The sequence below is a fragment of the Annulohypoxylon maeteangense genome (genome assembly GCF_022496945.1).
Source record: "Annulohypoxylon maeteangense strain CBS 123835 unplaced genomic scaffold GGS22scaffold_1, whole genome shotgun sequence".
Lineage (NCBI taxonomy): Eukaryota > Fungi > Ascomycota > Sordariomycetes > Xylariales > Hypoxylaceae > Annulohypoxylon > Annulohypoxylon maeteangense.
The window spans coordinates 1389592-1411359 of record NW_025953248.1 but is presented as its reverse complement, the minus strand read 5'-3'; the positions used below and the strand labels follow the sequence as shown (position 1 = coordinate 1411359).

General features: G+C 47.1%; 2 protein-coding genes across 2 annotated transcripts; both read right to left on the bottom strand.

Annotated features, from left to right (window-relative positions):
• Positions 1–14267: 14267 nt before the first annotated feature.
• GGS22DRAFT_5414 (uncharacterized protein) lies at positions 14268–15830 on the bottom strand. The gene has a single exon (XM_047967369.1). It carries the CDS (start codon positions 15167–15169, stop codon positions 14432–14434), a length of 738 nt encoding a protein of 245 aa, XP_047823712.1. The 5' UTR covers positions 15170–15830; the 3' UTR covers positions 14268–14431.
• Positions 15831–18941: 3111 nt separating this feature from the next.
• Positions 18942–21660, bottom strand: GGS22DRAFT_194204 (VRR-NUC domain-containing protein; the record flags this gene model as incomplete). The annotated part of the gene is made up of 2 exons (XM_047965469.1): positions 21054–21660; positions 18942–20991 (listed from the first exon to the last, which is right to left on the bottom strand). Exons 1-2 carry the CDS (start codon positions 21602–21604, stop codon positions 18942–18944), a joined length of 2601 nt encoding a protein of 866 aa, XP_047823711.1. The 5' UTR covers positions 21605–21660.
• Between the last annotated feature and the right edge of the window lie 108 nt (positions 21661–21768).

Below are 21768 nucleotides of genomic sequence, written 5' to 3'. Positions count from 1 at the left end.
ATTGAGGTGGCTCTGGAGGGGGCTATTTGCGTAGAAGGAATCTGGACCAGCAAGCACTTACTTGGGCACAGCCCGGTGTGAAAGAGACAGGCAGAGACAGGTAGAGGGAGAGAGGGAGGGAAGTAATGTATAGGTAAGTAGATAGGTAGTAGGTAGGATATGCAGCATGATGTACGTACGGCAGGTAACTCACCAAGGAATAAAGGGCAGAGGGCAGATACTAATGACGCGCCTCGAAATCTCTCTTCGACCGAGGAGGTTTCCGAGACTAGGGCGCGAACAAGGACGATGATTGCACTCTGATTGAACAGAGCAAATCTCTATGAACCGTTGTCCGCAGATGGGTTCAATCACCTGATGGGCTAATAGAGCCAATGACAACAATGAAGATGGTCCTGTTGACGTTGATAGGTCTTCGTGACTGTTCGCGAAGATGTTAGTTATATGGTAGGCATCGAAGAGCCCGATGATTTGCTGAAATCGGTGTGGGTTTTTTGTCGCCTGTTTGCGCTGAAGCGCTTACTGGCTAGATTTATTTTCTTAGGCGTTCGCGTTTCCCCATTCGATGAAAGTTAAAGATTTGAAAGAAAGGATAGGATAGGACAGGATAGGATATGATTATCAATGGATAGATAGATACTCCTCTCTCTCTCTTGTTTATTATAGAAAAAGACAAAGGGTATATAGTAGCCGAGACGAAACGAGACAATGCGAACCATACATACCTCAAGTAGTGCCCAAGTCTTGCGACAGTTGTTATTTATTTTTTTTTAAAAAAAAATAACTAACAACTGTAAGGTAGTAGTATACCTACTAATAAGTCCTTATACGCGACTACTGCCTTTGTGTGCGCGCGACACAAGGGGAATAGACTAGAGTAGGATATAGATGGTTAAAAAGTGTCGCGGTCGCACACACGAAGAGTCAAGGTATCCTTTTTGCGCGTAACTCAACCGTTAGTGCGGTGGTCGCCGACGATGAGCTTGGGTATGAGGATAGAATGGTAGAATGCGATAGGCGTAGGCGCCTAATGCAGCAGCAACAGGAATTGACGTATGTCGCGTTGTGCTTGTCCTTGTGCTTGTACCTGGACTCTGGATCTCTTCAGGTGACCGGAAGATTCTGACTGGACAGAAAGAATTGAAGGGGTTCCAGTCAGCCCAGATAATGCGGAGCGGATAAATGTTGGACAAGATGAGTATAAAGTTGGTAAGGTTATAATGAAAATTAAACCAGGCTGTCCGGGCTGTCCAGGGCTCCAGAATGGGCAGAAGTGGCTTGATTTGATTCGATGTTTTAGAAAAGAGACTTTCTAGCAGACTGGGTGCTGTTTGGATGAAAAAAAGACCAGAGCGTGGGAGCAAAGGCAATTGATTCGATGATTTTTTTAAGAAGTGGTGGACCAAGGAAGGCGAGAGGGGATTGATTGGTAGAGAAATGGGCAAGAGGCGAGTAAAAATTGAGGGAAGTGCGAGCCCTTTGATGGGGGGGTTCCAGAGAGTCCCGACGTTTTAACGGGGCTGTGGGGCTGCATTTGTGACTAATCAGCTGCCATGTTGAAATCTTCGATGTGGATAGATGTGGATAGAGGTGGATATCCTATGGGTCGACTAGTGGGTCAACACAAGCCAAATGCCCCGCTATTGTGCCAGCGTAGGGATAGACACTACTGTGATTGCAGCGTAATCCCTGTTTCCGCTGAAAAATTCTGTGGCGGCTGGGGCTGGTGATTGAGCCGGCGCTGTTTCGCTTCTTTCGCTGCTTTTGTCATAACTTTTATTAGTACATAATTAATTACCTAGGTAGATTCAATTTTACGAATTTCACAACACTCATCCGTAGTTGCAATTAATTTAATTATCAAATACAACTTGCGAATTAACTTGTTTTCATCACATTTTTTTTATGTACATCCATACTTGTCTAGTATGTAAGCTTCATATAATCTCATCTTGTGATTGCAAGGGGTGGAGGTCTGATATCCTTTTCTCATACAATCTCGATGCACGAGGTAATACGACCTACATAATCAACAGCTGTTTTTCATGCGTGTTAGAAAAGAATCATTGCGCGACAACTACCTAAGGACCTAAAGATACCTAAAGGATACCTAAACGGTGACAAATGCATTCTGGTAACTTGCCGGACCGGTGGCTGGGTTCCAGATGTATGGAGGTATGGACGATGTAATTATGTATGTGCGTTTTTCTCCAGCCCCCCCTCTTCCCGAGATCTGTTGTTACGTAGTGTATGTATGTAGGTAAGTCCGCTTGACGTGTCAGCGTCCTTCCATTCTCAAAATGACGGGTAGAGAATCATGTTTTGACAGGGGTAGGGAGGTATGGTATGGGGGTATGATGCTTCTATCTCTCTTCCAGGTCACCCGCGCGCAACTTTATACATACGCAAGAGCTTTAACAAAAGTCCCTAATCTTGATTACCTACCTAGGTATGTATTTATGTATGTATGCTACATATAATACTAATACCAGATGCTACATATCAGCCGTATGTAGCTATAGCTACTACTAGTTAGAGATGGCGATGGTGAGATTCTGCGGGGTTTGGGCTGATCATGGTAACTTTCGGCTTTACCAAGGAACCAAGGATAGATGCCGGTCTGTGGGACACTCAACGGCGGCAGACCAAACTCAACCCAGGCTGCCAGGTCCTTGTAAGTTGTCAGAATTGCAATCTCTCCCTTTGATTATTCGAAATCCGAGATCCGGTAATAATAATAACAACCCTCATCGGCGGCTAGCTCTTACATTCCTCGAGCTTTTAGGTGCGCTTAATTTGAAGCTCGGTACACAAGGTGACGGCCCTTACATCGAAAGTCGAAAGTCGCTCTCACCACTCCTCGCAAGTCTCGTCACTTCCCCCAGATCGGCACCAGCATGACGGATGATCACTGTGGCTTGTGACAGCTAGCTGTTGTTATTTATGCTAAGGTGCTTAGATCTATCTCAGACCCGGGTTTACACACATACATACATAATACAGAATAATTAATACGCGCTACTTGAATACGGTCGTAAGACGAGAGAAAGCCGAGGAAGAAGCTTGGCTGACAACACGATGCTCTAGACCAAGATTGAGCAAGTGAAAAGGCGAGAAAGCACCCCAAGTCTAATTTTAGGATACATCCGCATTCGGCATCCGCGCGCAACGCGTGATTTGCGCATGTCGGGGCGAATCAATGCTGTAGCCTATACATTATTATGAGACTACTGTGTAGGTATATGCCGTTTGATAGAGACAGGCAGTGCTTTCTTGTAGCCTGTTGCTTGTTGCTTGTTACTTGTTTATCTAATATCTCCTTACCCTACGCTGTAATTCAACTCCCTACCTACCTAGTTTTCCACGTCACGGAGAGCTTGGACCCGCACGACCTTGCTCGGCAGCGAAAACAGGTAGTTCGGACGTACTGTGGGAAGGGATTTTCTCTCTCTTAGGCGGCTCCAATATGACAATACCTAATACTATGTATCTGCATGTCAGCAATCACAGTGCGTGATTCTGCCACACGAACGGAGGCACTGTGAAACTGAACACACACACTGGCAGAACTTAGGCAGACTGTCACACACCTGTTGGTGGGTGTATCATTCTGACGGTGAGCGAAGAGGCGGCGGGGCTCGTTCCCGTTTTGCTCAGGCATCGCGTCCGTTTCGGTCTTTGGACTTGGTGCTCCGGATCGCATTGAGTAAGAAGGTTATAGAAAAAGTCGGTGTAACGAGACTATGCAGTAGCTTACTTCAGACCGAGTTCCCTAGAACGGTATTATCGACTGTCGAAAGACGAGGTTGTCGTCACTAGCTATAAAAAGAGTGATAAGAGCCCCATGAAAAGAAGGCGGTAAACCGGCATTTTCTACCAGTCTAGCAAGGGTTTTACGGTAAGACTCAACGATAACCTGATTCGCGATGATCTATCGCTGTGACTGGTTGGAAATTCGCCTCTGTATGAATTTTGTGACTGGTCTAGAATTGTCTTGGATTTTCGCTTCCGAAGCACCTCAGTGGACCATTTTACGCCCGCTACTCTCTGTTACTAAAGCACCAGAGTGGAGCGTACATACGGAAAAAGTGTGGATGAGCTTGGAGAGACCAAAGAGAGACCAAAAGAAAACCCACGAGGGATTTGCTCAGCCGCGTAATATGCGTGTTGAGAGTCGAGACAAGCACCGAATACCCACCGTCAAACCGTCAAACCCCGTCGCAGCTCCGGGACGAACCTAGATGTACTCAACATTGGTTCGTATTTGTGGCGGCGGCACAGAACACCCAATGCCAATGTCAACCATTGGTCTTCCAGTGAAGGTTGTCACATGCGAAGCCAGTATATTGGGATTGATCCGCCTTCTTAGCGCACCTATTCATACCTTATCTGGCTGTCTGGGCGGCTTTGAAGCTCAAGTCGCGATGCTTACCAGTATAGTGTACATGATCATCAAGCCTATTTGTTCCGTCGTTTGGTCATGTTAGCCTAATTGATCGTATGAGGAGTCAATAGCGCGATTGAGGTCCTGTCGATGTAGTACTATGATGTATGATGATGTACCTAGATAGATCATATCTCACATTGCAAGTATCGCTGTAACGACTTCTAGCATTCTCCCTGTATTTAGAAGCCACTGACGTCTCTTCAGGACGATTAATTTATTTTTTGAATGTTTTGCATATTTACCTATTACGTATATGGTATCATGCCCCTGATTGCTTTTTCCTTCGTACGAGAGCGCTGGATTTCTGTGAGAAATGTTTAAATCTCCGAATGGATGAGTAAATAGGTTTCAGTCTTACTAATTCAGAGCTCGGTAGCAGAGGTGGTTAGCTATTTTCAGCCTCATCGTCTCTTCTTAATTTACCCCAGTTATTGTTTTGGCAGCTGCAGTTGAATATCCAACCAGTTGCGGGAGTGAGGGCTCTTCAAATCACCACAAATGAATAGCTCCGCCAATTTCCTAAATCTGCAACAAGCTCATGAGGAAAGCTCTGGGGCAGTTTAGCGAATGAGATCTTAGAGTTGAGTCTCTACACTCCAATTCGACTCCCACACTTACACACATCCACACCACCTCTATGCCCCATGCTTACGCTTGTCTCGCGTACCTGGCGCCTAGATTCGAGGCCGCATAAAGGGTCGCGAGCATTTCAAGCTTCGGCCAGTCTTATCACATGCTCGTCTCCAACACTACCATCAGCCATTCGGAGACGTCGACCTACTTAGCTTCAAATCGTTACCCGTACTCTTAACCAAATTCCTCGGTAGATCGCCTAAAGTACGACACTAAAGACTGGGCCTATTTCCGCTGCCGTTCTTATGTTACATTTTTTAAGATATAATTCATTAGATTCTTCAATATCCCTCAGAATGATACATCTTATTGTATACGAAGGGTCTAGATGTGGTAACTGCAACGTAATATAGTCATAACAAGGACCATATCATTATAATGCCCTGTATGGACTGTAAGAAGAATGATTGCTTAGATACTTAGTTGTTTGAGAGTAACTTCGGATCATTCGGGTTCATTATTTACCTACAGTTACACAATATCGTAAGAGGCAACTAGATTTACGGATATCATCTATTCCGAATTCTCTCCGTTCCCAGAGACGGCAATTTCCCCGGCGCCTCTTTTCGGTCCCTAGATGTGACAGCGTGATTATCTTCGAAACCCCTACACTATTATCTAAAGCTGAACAATCTTAGGCGAAATCTAACAGCAGAGGGCCGTCGATCACTCGTAACTCCCGAGGATCCCTGGAAATGACGGTCCCTAGAAGGCAACTCCATGTTTACACGACGCAATGGAGATTGAAAGTGTAAATGAGGTCTACGATGGGATCAAATCTAAGCCTCAAAATAGGACTATCTCGTCACACCCTCTATCCTAGGGGTAAGCCTTAAGTTCGGGGCTAACTGCTGGGGTTTGAAACGGAGACTATCGAGGAAAGACAAGCGTATACTTTCGTATTACCAAGACTATCAACTGCCAAGGACTTTCTAGAGGCAGATATCAACACTGATAGGATGAGGAACTGGGGCAGAGAACCAGCGTAGATTGGGCCTCATCCCACGCGGCCCCGAGAAACGCCGAGCCATGACGACAGCTTCATTTCCACATTGTTGTCTTCAATTCTTAAAGTTATCGCAGACGTTAGCCATTCACGTCAATGGGGTGGTGTTCAAGCTACTGCCTCGCTACAGTCTCGGAACTAGAGCTCCTGCGAGTGCTGCTATCGCCACCACCGAGGCTCTCCATATGTCGGCTCAGAGTTCCGTTGCTATAGCCTGGTTTCCACTACGTAGATCTCGAATAGAGCTGTCACGTAACACGTGTTTGCCTCCCAATATCCTCCATCATCCAGCACCCTAGCGCCTTGGAAAGTAGCATCGCCTGGCGGGTTGGTTCACACGTCATGATTGGATTCGTAAAGGGGGTGTTGAGTCTTCTAGGGACCTCAATGATACCAGATCATTGAAGTCTAGGTACCTAGACTGTAAAATAGCAGCTAGATAGACTCAACAATGATTTTTTACCGATACTAAACGTTGATGATGCGCTCCTACACAGTCTCCCAACAGAGTAGCAGATATCTCTGGGTCCCTAGACAGATACGTGACGTGTCGTAGAATCGAGATGTTAGTTGGCAATGATATTCATCTTCACGTCAAAATTTTAACGTCGTTAGCCACCTTTACCCTTTACTTCGACCATTCCCTAATAGCCTACGCATCGGATACCAACCTTCTAGCCGATGTTCCAGGAGAAACTTCATCCGTCTTGCTCTACGTTGCTGTGAAATCTCCCGATAAGGTGACCACCTCACGAAGATCCCTTTAGTCCGACCACAAGTTGTCAGTGAAGCACAAGAGTAGATCTCAACTAAACCTTCACATCAAATTTACATCATATGACTTGCGAATTACGTTGAGATAACATCGTGGCGAGAACGGGAAGACTCAAGCTGGGAACACGAGAATTTCAGGTTTGTGGTCTATAGTAATGTCGCTAGTAAGAACACTTTAGAGCTCAAAAAATTCATCTATAATGCCTCTTGGGTGATACCATATTAGCTAATGACTAGATCCCGTGGAGAACTTCCTGTTGGGCAAGACAACAGGGTGGTGGTGGTGGCCCCTTTTCCGGCCTGGTGCAGATCGCCGACACGTCCTCTTTTCAATATAATCCCACAGTCCCGCATACGGTGGGAATACTAGCAAAATCCCCAATAGCTACCCTGATACAACACAGAGCCACCTGGGCACAGCTCACTGGGCCGCATCGTTGGCCACGGCCCAACGACGGGTTGTGCCTGACAACTCAGCGAATCACGTTATCTGAACATCTCTGCGTTAAATCCACGCCCTTTAACTTGATGAAATTTGGCGAGCTAGTAACTAAATGCTTCAAAGAGACGTAGTTAGATTTAGGTTTAATTATAAGCTTCTGTTAATGAATATTTGCGTGGCTCTGACGAGGTACTCCATCTTCATACCTTCGAAATTCGCTGGCGGCATTGCCGGAGGGACGTAAATCATCTATGTTGTGTCGGACAAGGCATCCTTTATATATTCGTTTCCTGGGTCGAAGATCCCTTCTCCATCTCGTGTGACAGAAACAATATTCTCCAGATACCACCAACTTCTAATAGAGAAAATGCCGTTCGTTCCCCCCGATGTACGAGGACTCTATGAGAAAGTATGACCTTTAATAGACTGATGAAGTGAATCAGAAAAGTCAGTATCTTGAAGTTGTGCCATTGAATGGATTGAATGCTTGTTACAATTGTGATGCTGTACTAGGACGGTCTTCTTCGGTATGAGCCCCTGAATAACTACCTACGAAATACCAGGAAGGACCGTGACGGAATAAATAGATTAATTCTTGGTTTCAAGATATTAGAGGTGTGTATAGAGCTCTGTGATACCCATACAGCATGCTTTTTGCACTTGCACGTCGATAGCTAGGTATCTGCTACTACTACGATACGTACTTCTCGTTGAGGGAATGATTCGGCGCATATACCTACTACCTATCTGATAAGGAGTTATGACAATTTACCAGAGGATACTATATGGAGCACGGGTCATGAATGCCAATCGTTTGAGGAGCTCTAAAACCTCCGAAATTTTGAACTATTTGGTATAGTTAATATGCTTCGCAAGATTTCCCCAACATGTTGTACCTCGCCAACACTCCGATGTAGCTCGCGAGTCTGCACATAGATCTTACCAAGTTTATCACGGCTATCTCGCTCGAAATACCAGAGAGACTAGCGAGGCATAAACAGAGGTTCTCTTTCGCTCCCAACAGTCCTAGGGCTGCCCTTAAGAGTACCGGGTAACTATCTAACTCCACGAAGAGGAGAATTCGTTCTAAGTCGACCACAAAACGCCTGTTAAAAAGAATTTCAGTGGCATCGATGGCTAAAAAGTAACTCAGCATATACTCTATGCATGAGAGGCTTATTAAATGTAGAGATGGTTCCCTGAAGCTACGTACTCTATCCATCAACCCGTCAACCCGTCTACCTATAGCACCCCCCTCAAACCGCTGGCAATGGCCACACATTAACATAGCATGAAACCCTCATAACTCTAGATATGAAGCCAAAGTTAAGATATTAACATTTCCAATACATATGATAAATTCCCCTGTATTGACAATAAAGGAGAGCTAGCAATTGTCGGCAGCTGGAGATGTTACCCCCTGAGAGACAAGATATCGCCAAAATAAAGACATATGTCTTATAAAACAATGTCATTACGACGCAATACTTGGAAGATAACTGCTAGATACCTATGTAGTTCTTATATATAACCTAGGGCCAATTCTTCACTGGCTCTTGATACCACGCATCAACAACTCTAATCAATCGACCCTATGCGTGGAACATGCAAGAGTCTACTGCAGCAATACACCTATAGCTTCCTCATGTTTACACCCCCATTAACTTGACCTTAGAAAAGCTGTTGATGCTAATTTATGGCCGGATCCTCAATATATCAAGGTAATATGATTATTGGAAGGGCTAACGGACACGAGCTCCACATGCCGTCATTATCGCGATGTGGACTTGATATAGAGGCAGCAAGAATATCTTCTAGATTTAAATTCTCGAACATATTTTCCCGGGGTAGCAATGTTCATATAAATATCATCCCTTCACAGACGACATCAAGCCCCCGATGGGTCGAGTCTTTGATCGAGCTCTAACTGTATATTATATGTCCATTTTCATGAACTAAGACTAATGGCTATAGCTTCTAATAGATAGGCCACCTCTTAGTTATCTGTGTCGTCTAAATCTACCAAGGGTTATCAGCGAGGGCGAACAAGAAGTTATCTGGCGGGGAGTCATTGACCTCACATATATGGCCTCGAAAAAAAGGTGGCTTACAAAGAAGCCAATAACGAACCTTCGGCGAGTCTCTTGCCACCATCTTTCACCACTATACCTGTCTACAGTCTCCCTAGACTAAGTGGAAATATATGGTTCTGCCTCTTTGTCGGGGAGTACGCCGGAAGTTCTATACATAGTACTCCCTACCTAGATATACACGCATCCTACCAAGATGAAAACATACCTATTCATTATCATCACCATCATCTCTATCCGTCACAGATCGCGTTCATACAATATCGCATGATTCCAGTATCTAGCAAGTCTACCAGGTAAACGAACTTACGTTCATGCGCAGTCTGAAAGGGGCAGCAGCTAACTGCATTGGCCAACTGGGCCGGGGAAAAAGAAAAACTAGCAAACAACCGAGCTCAAGTTGACTTTCCAGCCGAGCCATCAAGGCAACTACGTAATTGTCGCTCTTCCAGACCCCGATCTTCTAGATGGGATTATTACTAATGTATCTTAATTCTTATACGATCCATTAAGCGATCTAAAATCTGGTCCTCGTTAGGTAGCCATCTGACTGACCCTCGGGGTAAACGCAAAGAGGGTTTCCAAGACATATCCTAGATTTTCTTCATCGGCGAGGCACTTGGTAGGTACACATATTGAACACGGGAAAGCCGATCGTCGCAAGGAAACAGAAAAACAAAAAACTACACGATGTCAATACAAAGCCCCTGAATGCTTACACCCTCGTAAGTAGACACTACCTAATGAGTCACAGCCTTAAACTCTCAAGGATCAAGCCCATGTCGTCGACCTACATACAGGCAAACAAACATACCTACATGCCCGGAGCAACATCGCCTAGCTCCCCGGTATCAGCCTCACAAACAAGCAGCCTATCCAAACGAGACCAAGCTGAAAAAGCAAGCTGCCTTGCAGAAGGGGTACGAGTCCTAGACAGTAACAAGCCACCGACATACCCCGAGCAGGCAGATATGTAGCTGAAGACCAGGTACCTACCTCCGGCACAATCGCACGATACGACAGGTATGTAAAATTTCGACACGGAGCTCCAGGCAGGCAGGTAGGCAGGAAAAGGTGAGTCAGAACGAACACCTGCCGGACTTGGATGAGTGCAGCCAGCCATATATTGATTATATGCATGGCATCAAGCCCACCGACCCAAAAAAGCGACGAACTCCGCGGTCGATCCACGCGGCCCCCAACTCTGAACGGCCATCGTAGCTAGCCCTGTCCGCTAAATAAAAGCAAGCAGGCAAGCCACGGCTGAGCCTCGGATCGGCTAGAAGTGGCCCAGGCCGAAGAGGCGTTCGCGAAATGAAGAAATACCTCGTTTCGGGTGATGTTACGTATCTATTTTCCGCGACGCGTTATATCGGGACCCGAGCACACGGGTATGAAGGGGGGAGGCACGGGACGGTCGCCATCTGCGAGGCTGTCGCGGGATGGATAGGTAAGTGTGTACACTTTTGGCGTCAGCAAGTATGGGTTAGGTTAGGCGTGAGCTACGCATGCACACCTATCTCATCGTAGCCAACATTTCCCTCATTCGTGGGGGAGCGCGACGCTGTTGGGGCAAGGATTGATGGCCTTTTCCCACGTGGGGGAATCTTGGGAAATAATATCCGAAGAAGATATCATCTTACATATAACCAACTATGAGGAATATGGTAATGATAAAGGGGTTTGGAAGGTGATGGCGAGCATTATGTTCTAGAAACATAGGTACCTACCTAAAGAATACTTGGCATAGAGGTCCACGGGTATATTTGATGCGTGATAACATCGACGGTAGAAAACAAGGCTCTAGGATATACCTCACATATAATATCCAAACGCATAATGTTTATCGCAGGCATATTCCAACATCGATGTTTTTGAGGCGGTCGATATTGAGCGGTAAAAAGCGTAGTGGATATCTCGCAATAAGAGCTGCACTTATAGATCCACAGCTAGAGCAAGGGGCGCGGCGATCGGGTTGGCGTCGTTCGTTTCGGAGAATAACCATCTCTCTTCTGTCTCCTCTTTTCCCATGACGACACTTCGATTGGAACCGACTGGGTCCTCGCAGTTGGGACAGCGATTTACAGGCCTTCTCAACAAACGAACGAACTATCTATCTGGACGCGGTTAGTCTCAGGGCTGCTACAGGCTACATGCCTAGTATATGTACGGAATACGCGATGCATATAACTCCGAGACGGCACTGTTCAAAACGCCTATCACGCACGCATTAAAGAACTGAGACATATCATTTAAATCAGATGAAAAAACAGCATGAGACTTCAGATAAGCGCAAGCAGACGCACAGGCGCCGCCCGACCGCATCCATAGCATACTTCCCTTATACTTGCCTAAAGGATCGGGGTTTAAGGATACCAGCACGGGACGTTTGCAAAAGTGAAGAGGCAAAGGGTAGGTAGGTAGTTTTCAGGTGGGCTACTGCGGCCCTCGTCACATTTTTTTTTCTCTTCCAGCCAGCCCCGGATGCGTGACAACGGCGCACTGCCACCGTTCCCTCGGAACCTCATCCGCCAATTTATGTTTCTGCCTCGCGGCGTCTTGTCCGAGATGAGCCAGACCGAGCACACGGGAAAAAGTCCTTTGTTTGCCTGTATAATGCTTCTTTTGATCATGCGCGGAGGGGTTGCGACGCTCGAGCCCTTCGTGGTCTTGAAATACCTATACTTAGATAGACTAGTATACGTCCTACTAGGCATCGTCTCGCATTTGGGTCACGGGCCTTAGCAGGGTAGAGGAGAGATACCCCAAAATCTACCCGCCGGCTACGTCTACCATGACGACAATCGATCTATACGGGTGTTCTCTTCGCTTGGCTGACCTCCCGTTTGCGAAATAAACAGAATTCGCCCCCCGGTGGATGGCCACCTCGGTAGCGGCCGTCCGCTGCTTTGCGGCAGGCAACAACAGGTAAGTAAGTAAGTAGGTAGGTAATTAATGTAATGTACCTATTAGTTACCTATTCACCGCCCCGTGACGGGTTCATGGTTCCCAAGGTAGCAATCCGTGAAGGTTCGTACAGAAGACCATTGCCTATTTGCTTGCTTCTTCAACAATCTTCTCCCGTCACTAGTGGGAATTAAATCCCCGCGAAAGGAGGGAGGGAGAGAGAGGGGTCCGGCACGGCACAGATCTGAGAGTCTGGGGGAAAGGGGATGCGCGTCTTTAGACAATAGACATACGAAGCCCACGAAGGCTAAGGTGGTGTTTGATCGGATAGGTAGGAGAGAAGGAACCAATTTAACAGAAAAAGGTCGCGGGCGCTTAAACGGTCCCTCCCTTATCCAATTACAGCTCGCGACTCCCGTTCGAACCGCTGCATGACACACCCATCCACCCTTCACTGAGAAGGTAAGGTCGAGCCAATGGGGTTTTGACTTCGGTCCGGAGCCAGCGCTTAAGAAGATTGCGCACTGAATGTCCCCACCTTCTGTTTAGACTTCAGACTTCAGACTTCGAAGCTCCAGTTTCGAAAGGAAACCCTAATGCGAAGAAGGACTAGCGCCGTCCATTTTCCTTCATTCTCCCCTGTCGAGCCCCGCCATGCAAGTCCCAGGATATCGGGACGCACGAACCGACCAATTAGACCGAATATGTCTTTTGTACATAGAAGTCGGGCGTCCCGAGTAGCGATGTACCGATTACATTCAATCAGCATCTTTTTTTTTGTATGCATATGGCTGTGTAAGTTGATAGGTCTATCTGCTTAGCCTACCTCTAGGAGTTCAGAAGAAGAGGATAGGTTGAAACATAATATAAAGGGAGGGTTAGCTATATGAGTGATATAACTCAAGTTGTGCAAGTGAATGGGAGTATAGGTAGACATGAAGGCATACCGTACCTATACTGGAACAAGTCAGTAGACTAGTGTAAGCCACCCGTCGACGCATCCACTTTATACTGAATAGCATAATAAGCAACGTCAAAAATGGTGGTGTGGGCGATCTTGATCAGGGGCCCCCCCAATCTTGGTTACCTACCTACCTATCTGACCTACTACCGCGGGCAGTTCGCGTGGTCACAAAAATAAGAGACCGTGTGAGAGGGCGGAGACGGCAGGCGTAGGCCACCAACGATGGCCGCGCTCTTGACCGAAATTTCCCCCAGTCTAAGACGACCAGCCAGTAAGTCGTCAACGCTTACGAGCCCAACCTCCTGGCCGCATTCGAGGTCGCCTTAGCGGAAAACAACATTTGACGTCCGCTCCCGTTTTGCGATTCAAAACAAAATAAATAAATAAATAAACAGTCCAAAATCCGAGAAAAAAACCACGTAGGGGTCCGCCTATAGAGACTGATGGTATAGACATAAACACTAAGCTCTCGTGACAAGCTACTGGGTAAGCAGATAGTAGGTAACGAATACCATGTATTGTGAATGTTGGCTACACGAATTTTGACACTGTTCCATCCCGTGCTATCCTATAGCAGCCCAATCGTGCATGTTCTCTCCCTCACGCCCACGCCCACGCTGGCCCCCTTTTCAAAGGTCCACACACCCACACACATCCGAACCGACAAAAACAAATAATAAAAAATTCCAAAATAATTCCAAAAAATCCCCTGGTATCGCTTTGCAAGCCCCAGGTTCCCAGGGTTGCTGATGCCCGCCAGCAAACGCCAATAAACTCCATCGCACTTTCTTAACAGAGATCCGCCCAAATCCCGTCCTCTTTGTAATGCCAGGTACGCCATGGATCTAGATCGTAAGAAGCCATAAAGTCATTCCCACCGCTTATCTGATGGTTTTTGGCGAAGATGCATATCCCATCAATTCTAGCGGTGGCTTTGTTGCGGATTTGATGTTGATAAATATTTCGAAGAAGGGGAGAGGTAGAGAATGTGATGAGTAGTAGTAGTAAATGAGTGAGTGAGATGTAAGTAGTAGATATGAACAAATGGAAAATAGTTGACAATTCTTGGCATAGAAGCCGATATAGATTTAGGGGAGGGTGTTAAGACTTTAGTTCGTTCGGATTTGAGTAGGTGTGGTTAATAAGGGGGGCCGTCAAAATCGACGATCTAAACCGTGTTCGTCCGGGCCGCGGCCGCCGTTGCAGCAGCAGCTTGAGCTTTCGGGCAGTCCAAATGCGTCGTCTTCCTTCTCTTGCCTTTCGGTGCCGGGTCCATTCTCGGCGTATAGGTAACGGTCCTCGTAACAACCTCTCGAATGTGCCGCACGCTCTTTGCTGATGATTTCTGCGCCCTGCAATCCTGCGCATACCTAGACTTCAACGCTGCTTCCCAGTCAAACGGTGATCGCACTGATCTCGCGCTAAATGGAGACCGCGCCGTTGCGCTTAGTGGCGAATCTATCGTAGATACGGCAGGAGACGGCGGCATGTGAATACTAGGGAACGATGTCGCACCTGTTGGCGGCGCAGACATCGGTTGGTTTGAGAAAGGGCTTGGTGGAATGCCGGCTGGTGATTTATGGTTGCCACATTTACAGGAACAGTCCGTCTGTTCGCTGCTTGCCGTCGATGGTGCTGATTCCTGCGCTGAGTCATCTTCTGGCGTACTAGTTCCCGATGATCTCTTCTCCGGCACAACTGGCGAGGATACCGACATGGCCTTGAGGAAATCCATATAGGCTGTAGGTGGGCTGATAGGGGTTCTAGCGCTGTTAGGGAACTCCTCCTTAATAAAGTCCGGAACTGCAGATAGAGGTGTCCTGGCCGAGAGAGCAGAGAGCTCCGAGGGGAAGGTGGCCGTGACTGGGGTGGTCAACTGCGCGAGCTTTGGCTTGCATGTAGGCATGATGACGAGTCCTGATGGTAAGTTGAGTATGTGTTGGTTATTGGAATAGCCTCAAGTCAAGCGAATGACTCGGAAGGGTGGAAAGACGGGATGCCTACAAGCTGCACAACGAAGTCGCCCGTGGTGGAAGAAGAGTAGGTAGGTGGTGATGGATGAGGGGGGATAGGTGACTATAATATGTAACTCTCTGGCAGGTCAAGGATGAGGTTGCTGCGTGGAGGACAAGGATGCTGGAGAGCAACCTAGTCAATGCTGAGACGAAGGCGCCAACGGGAAGCTAAGCTACACCCCGGCTAGAAACACTAGAAACGCTAGGGATCGATGTGACAGATCCCAATGGTAGGGGGTGTGGTTCCAGAAGTATGTACCGTCCTTGGGTTGTTGGAAATCCTTAGATGGGTAGGTGTTCCTCTGAGTATATGTAACTTATACCGAACAAAGCTAGGCACACAAGACTAGGTAAGCAATGTGTTTACCTATTATCGGTACGCGCTGCAAGTTGGAGACGGGATGGTCAATAGACAGACGGACACGAGAGTATGAAAACAAGGAAGGTCAACTCGTGGCCCGGCTAGTGGATAGAGATCCGAGAGAGACGGAAACAGACTGAGGGAGCGTTGGCGCGAAGAAGAAAAAGGTCAAGGTCCAAGGTCCGTCTCGAGGGCGGCGGCAGTGGTGGGCCAGTTGTGGATGTGCAAAGTGAACGATGTCCCTGGATTGGTTGCTTAAAGGCGGCAGGGATCAGGTGCCCTTAGATCCAAACCCTTTACAGCTTTAATTGCTGTGTGTACGTGAGGTATGGATGCGGTAGACGCAAGATAAATGTACTGCTGACTCTAGATTGCTTGATTAGCCTTGTTGTATTGTATTGTACTGTATTGGCGAATGGCTTCATTGACCGGGGGAGCATGTAAGAGGTATGTACGAAGTAGGAATTAGGAATAATATAAGAGCACTTGACTTACATCTTTTTATTAAAATGATTCACTCTCCGAAGTCACTTCCACTTTCCAAAAGTATAAGTTACCTGAGCTGGGGTCGCGGTTGACTTAGCCTAGCTCAGTTCAAGGACCTATCCGGGCTTGTGTCTGATTGGTTCGATAGCCTTCGTTGGTGTGGTTTGCCAGGCGCAATATACCAGGGTGTAGCTGGTGGGTATGGATAGATCGGAGGTATTCGGTACTTGTGTTAAGCGCTGCCGCTACTGAGTACCTCTGTATATATACTATATTTGGGTCCTGGTTAGCGCCGTTTCGTTGCCCACTCTTCTGATTTGACGTCTTCCTCTCCTGCCCCTGTCTTCTAATATCTTCCAATGTCTTTCCTTATTGCACCTTCGTCACGACCAGCACGGGAGACAGCCTATGACTGCAACCATTCACGACTCACCTTCACCTAAACTTGAGCGGCAAGAAATCTTAGATCATATAGATCAGGTCAAGAATTTCTTTTTATGACTCTCGGCTCTCTATCCGGATGTGGATTTTGGTCAGACGTCGAGCTGAATGAGCTGAGTAGTGGATCGCGGGATTGCCGTCGATGTGGCGTAGTGATAAAACGATGCTTGTATGCTGGGATATGCTGGGATATTCTGGATATGCTAGGATGCTATATGCTGTACGTCGATGAAGGTATGTAGGATGTTGATATTTTCAATCTTGGGGTTTCAGCTGTCGAGTTTCCTCAAGCAAGGTCCGTCCCGCTGTGTCTTACGCACGGATGGATTACACAGAGACAGATCGTGAAGTCCGGGGATTCATGACATTTATGTGCCATTTAATCTGTTTATTGTTTCAATCTCTAGCCCCCCAAATATCCTTCTATATCATGGTATTGCTTCATTCAGCGCGCGGTTCGCGATGGATGCTTCGTTTTTTCATTAGACTTGCACAGCCAGAGGTTACCTATTTCCCATGAATAGAATGATTGTCTTGTTTTTTGCGGCTTGAAATCTGAACTAGGCTCAACCAGAGCGCGCGCCACATGATGCACTACATCGGCCGAAGGCATTCTAGAGACGCTGTTGGCTAGGAGGAACTCAACTGAGCCTGCCTTGGTGGTTGGGGTCCCCAATCTACCATAGAGCCCCCCTCGAATCTCATATTCGATACTTGCAGCGCGCGCTTCCTTGGGTCCGGATCATGAGGCCACGGGAAAATAACCTCTTCTTCTAACTGAAATAGAAAATCATCTAGAATGCTTCTATGCCAGTCACCTCCCTCAAGTAACCCAGTGTTGTGGAGCCGCCGCACTTCCCTTAAGCGCCGTCAAACCCTGCTAATGTCTACGCCAACTACTCCTCCAACTACTCTCGTTAGTCGTCTTTGCGCGCTTAGGATAAAGCTTCGATATAGTTGCTAAAGATATTGACTTCACTGCCATCCCACAGGAAGTGACCGCGCCTAGGATGCATGTTGGTAAAGAAGATACCGGGTCCTGGTACTCAGACAGTAAGGTATGTTGGAGATAGCTTGACCTTAGCATCTATCATTGGCTTCCACGTGTAAAGGGATGCGGCTAGAGTCCTTCGCAGACTATGTCCCATGCAAAGGATGGCATAGTATCTTGATAGCTAGTTGATACATATGAACTAATGCGTGGCAAGAGGAGTCGTGCAGATTCTATAGATGTGATATACACATGGGTCCGATAGACGCACTAGTTTGTTCCCTTTAAGTAAGCGATGGAGCGGGCTACTATAGTATTCGCCTTGGATGATCCTTTGCTATGCCTGCCAGTAGGTCGTACCAGCAGGACCTAGAGTTACTCCACGAGTTCATCGCTCTATACTTACTAGGTAGGTAGGTAGTGAATGAGTGATTATAGATAGGCCAACATGGGCCAGAGAAGACGCATACTTGTCTGTCGGCAGCTCCAGCTTTGAGATGCTTGGTCCAAATCTCCCTCTACCCCAAAACCACTGTACAATATGCTGCTTTAAGCGCGCAGGGCTGTAAGCAAAACTGGGTGAACGGCAACCAAGATGAGCTATCGCGGTAAACGTTCCCACATCATACGCTCGCTTTCAACGTCTTGGTCCAAGGTAATGGTGTGTATACGCACGTAAAACGTCACCACTTCGCCTCACGTGTGATATATGTTACTCGTCGAGCGTAGTGTGTGTTTACTATGTGCAGAAAAAGTGCATTTTCCTCCTCATCATCGAAAAGCGATAGTCTCAACCGTTGCCAATCACCATCTCGTCGACACCACCTCGCAGAGATGAGACGTGCCACGATACGCCTCTCTAAAAACGACGTGATTTCTTAGCTTCTAAGAGCATAGAGGATTATCGCGACGCATCACACTTCTTTTGGTCAGTCCCAACGTCAAGTATCCACACCGTCATTGGAGATGCGCATTCAACTGGACAGGGCTCCGCTCTATTAGCTATTGACCGCCATTTGTGTGTTTCCATAGACTGCCTAGATGCGAAAGGGAGGAGATGGAAGCATTGCCGATTTTCATTTGATGGGGTTAATGGAAACTAGCTAATCAGGGTGTTCCCCGGATGGGAAGAGTCGGTAGGCAGTAGAGATCATGTCGTGTCGAGTAGATACCTGCAGCCGATCTTGGGTTGTAGGTATGTTGCAATAACATAAGAGGGAAGGTATGTATAGAGTACTCGGAGCGGGATATGGTCTCGATACCCCCACGCGTGAACGCCACCAAGGTAGTACCAGTAAAGAAGCCACGGCGGAAGAACATCAGTTCCATACGGTAGCTCCCCAGATTGGTATGTGCGTTGATCTTACGGGCTTTGCTTTCCCCATCAAATTTCCTTGATTTCTTTCGCTACTGCATTGCATAGAGCCACTTTCACTCCAGCCCCGGTGAGTACGTGAATCCAGAGTCTTTGCGTATCGCTAAGGCGGTCGTTGGCACTCTTCACCTCGGAAAACATCACTTCCCGATTCGGTTCTGTTCTCCAGAGGATTAGATCTGGTATACCGCCGCCTCTCTGACCGTATTCCTGTGCCATGACCTTGCATATGGCGGCTAGCGCCGCGCCATCAAAGCAGCTTGCTAGTTCCAAAAGATCATCTAACTCATAGTCCCAGTTGAGGCCGACAACACAGGTACGACTATTGCGCTCTCGCAGGTCAACCTCCTCGATTAACGCCGCCGCCCCACCATTCGCAATCTCGACAAGTCGATGGTTGATCTCAGACGCTCGAGTCGGGTAGAAGGCATCCGTGTGCAAGTCTAGCGGGCATGTTTGGTATGCAGTCTGGAACACATTGGGTATGTAGAGGAAAAGAATGTCGAAGAATAGGTATGCGAAGAGGGTCCTAATGATACCTCCCTCCGCGTGATAGCCCTTCCAGCCTTGGCTTCTATACGAGCTTAGACACATGGCTTCCACGCTACATTCGCCGTTGCCGTTGCCGTCGTCCTCAGCCTCGTCCACCCATATAGTCTTCGTGCTCGCCTCTCGTCCATTTTTACCTACGATATCATCTCTCTTGATTTGAATACCCTCGGCACTATGTTCTTCAGGCTTTTGCAATCGTACATGGCCGAAGTCATGTTGCAAGCGCTTCGGAATCTTAAGCTGCTTCTCAAGCTTGACTAAACGCTTCTGTATATCGTAATGATAAATCAGATGACAGTCTCGATCCTCTAGGGCGGTCTCGCAAGTTGTCACTGCGATTCGCTTCCAATGTTTCTTCTGCAACTCTGGATCTTTGTAGGAGGGGTCGGGTTCCGAAGTACACATGTAATGCTCTTCTAAAAGGGCCTTCCGTTGGTACCATGAGCCCCGTCGGGCTAAGTGAAAAAGACGTTGATCAAGTAACTCAATCAGCAATTCACGTTCCCGTCGATATTCTTTCAGTCGACCAAAGACATGCGCGGCTTTATGGACGATTCGAGTGTACGGATGGGCAGGGTTGAGTCGCCTTAGATAAGCCCCCTCCCCGGATTCGTAAACCCTCTCTTCCTTTTCCTGTTCTTCCCTCACCAACGCTTTCCACCTTGGATATATCTCTTCGAATGTCGCAATGACTTTTCGAAAATCTGTTTCTCTAACGGGGCCATTAAATTCTAGTATGCTGTCGACAGTAAATTCAGTCCTCATGGCCGTTTCGAACTCTAACAGTTGAGCTCTAGTTGCGAAGATGTTGGTAGACCTGCTGACGATGTATTTCGGAAAATTACGCTTCGATATCTTCGCAAGTATGATCGTTGTTAGAGACTTCTCCGTCCATTCAGTGGACCTGTAGAAAACCAGGTGAACTCTTTCGAACAATTTAAAAACAGGTAAGGAGAGCCTTATACAAGAGCCGGCTATAGCCAAGATTTTCTCAAGAAAATGCTTTCTTCTATTGGAGTTTTCGCTAAGACCCACTGGGCCTGGGGATTCTGTCTCGGGCGTATTTCTGTCTGGAGAGTCTACAGAACCCTTAGTGCTAGAGCGTCGTAGGCCTAATGAGAAGAGACCAGCCTGTTGAGTGCTCATCTTACAAATGGATTTTGCGAGCTCCGTTTTATTCTTGCCTTGGACTTTTGCCTCTTTGGCCAAGGCTTTGATCTCGTCTAGATTGAGAAGTGATATAGCCTCTTCTACACTTGTGATGAATTGTTCGGACATGTCTGCAAATGCAAAACTCCCATTGAATATGCATGGGTCTCGATCTAGGGATGGAGGTATCGGTTCTACTGGTTCCGGGGTGGGTGGAGAGCCAGAAGAAGTTGGTGGCAGATCCCGACCCTTCTGTAACTCATCAACAGCTGCTTTGATGTCTGTGATATCGTCGTGATAGCGCAGACGGGCTATACGATGCCACGACGCTGTTTTCCTTAGAAATAGCCGCACATACCTACGAAAATAAATGAGAACTGGGTTTTGTATATAGGAAACACCTGACGTTGAGTCACGTACAGGAATTGAGCTTCGAAACTTAGAGTATTCCATTGGTTAAAAATGTATATTTCTTCCTCGCCAAATAGATGAGACTCCTCGTCAAGTACTGTATTGAGAGCGAGGTTAAAGGCATCAACGTAGAGAGATGTTTTACCTCTCACCCATTTCCTTGAATCAAGTCTTGACGCGGCGGTTGCATCATCGTCTTCATTTTGCGAAGCTCTGAAATTTTCATATTCCTCGAGCGCTTCTTTTCCTGACTTAACCTCAGGAAGTGAGGTCTCAATGGCGGTTTGCCGAAATGGAACGACCTCTGCCTCCGAATTTTGCGACGCATCGTCATCATCATCGGCACCCAAAGCCGCAGTATCTTTTCTTCGGAAACCTGGCAACGGCTTCAATGGTGGACTGCTAGGTTCAATGGCCTGGTCTGAATCCTCATCGCTATCGCAAACCTCCTCTCTTTTAGCTCTTTTAGTAGGAGGCTCATTTAATGACCGGCTATGCTTGTCATTAGACTGGGATTTTCCGGCATTAGATGGATTTAATCTCTTGACAAAAGAGTCCATTATTATCGTGCATATCAAGCAGAAGCCATTGTGGCCGAAATAAACATATCAATGACAGAATATGTACAAGTTTAAATGCGGTGAAAGGAGGTGAATGACTTCATACAAAATGAACGCGTGGCAAGACGCGACCTTGAAGCTTTGTGGGCAACTGCGATGCTGAT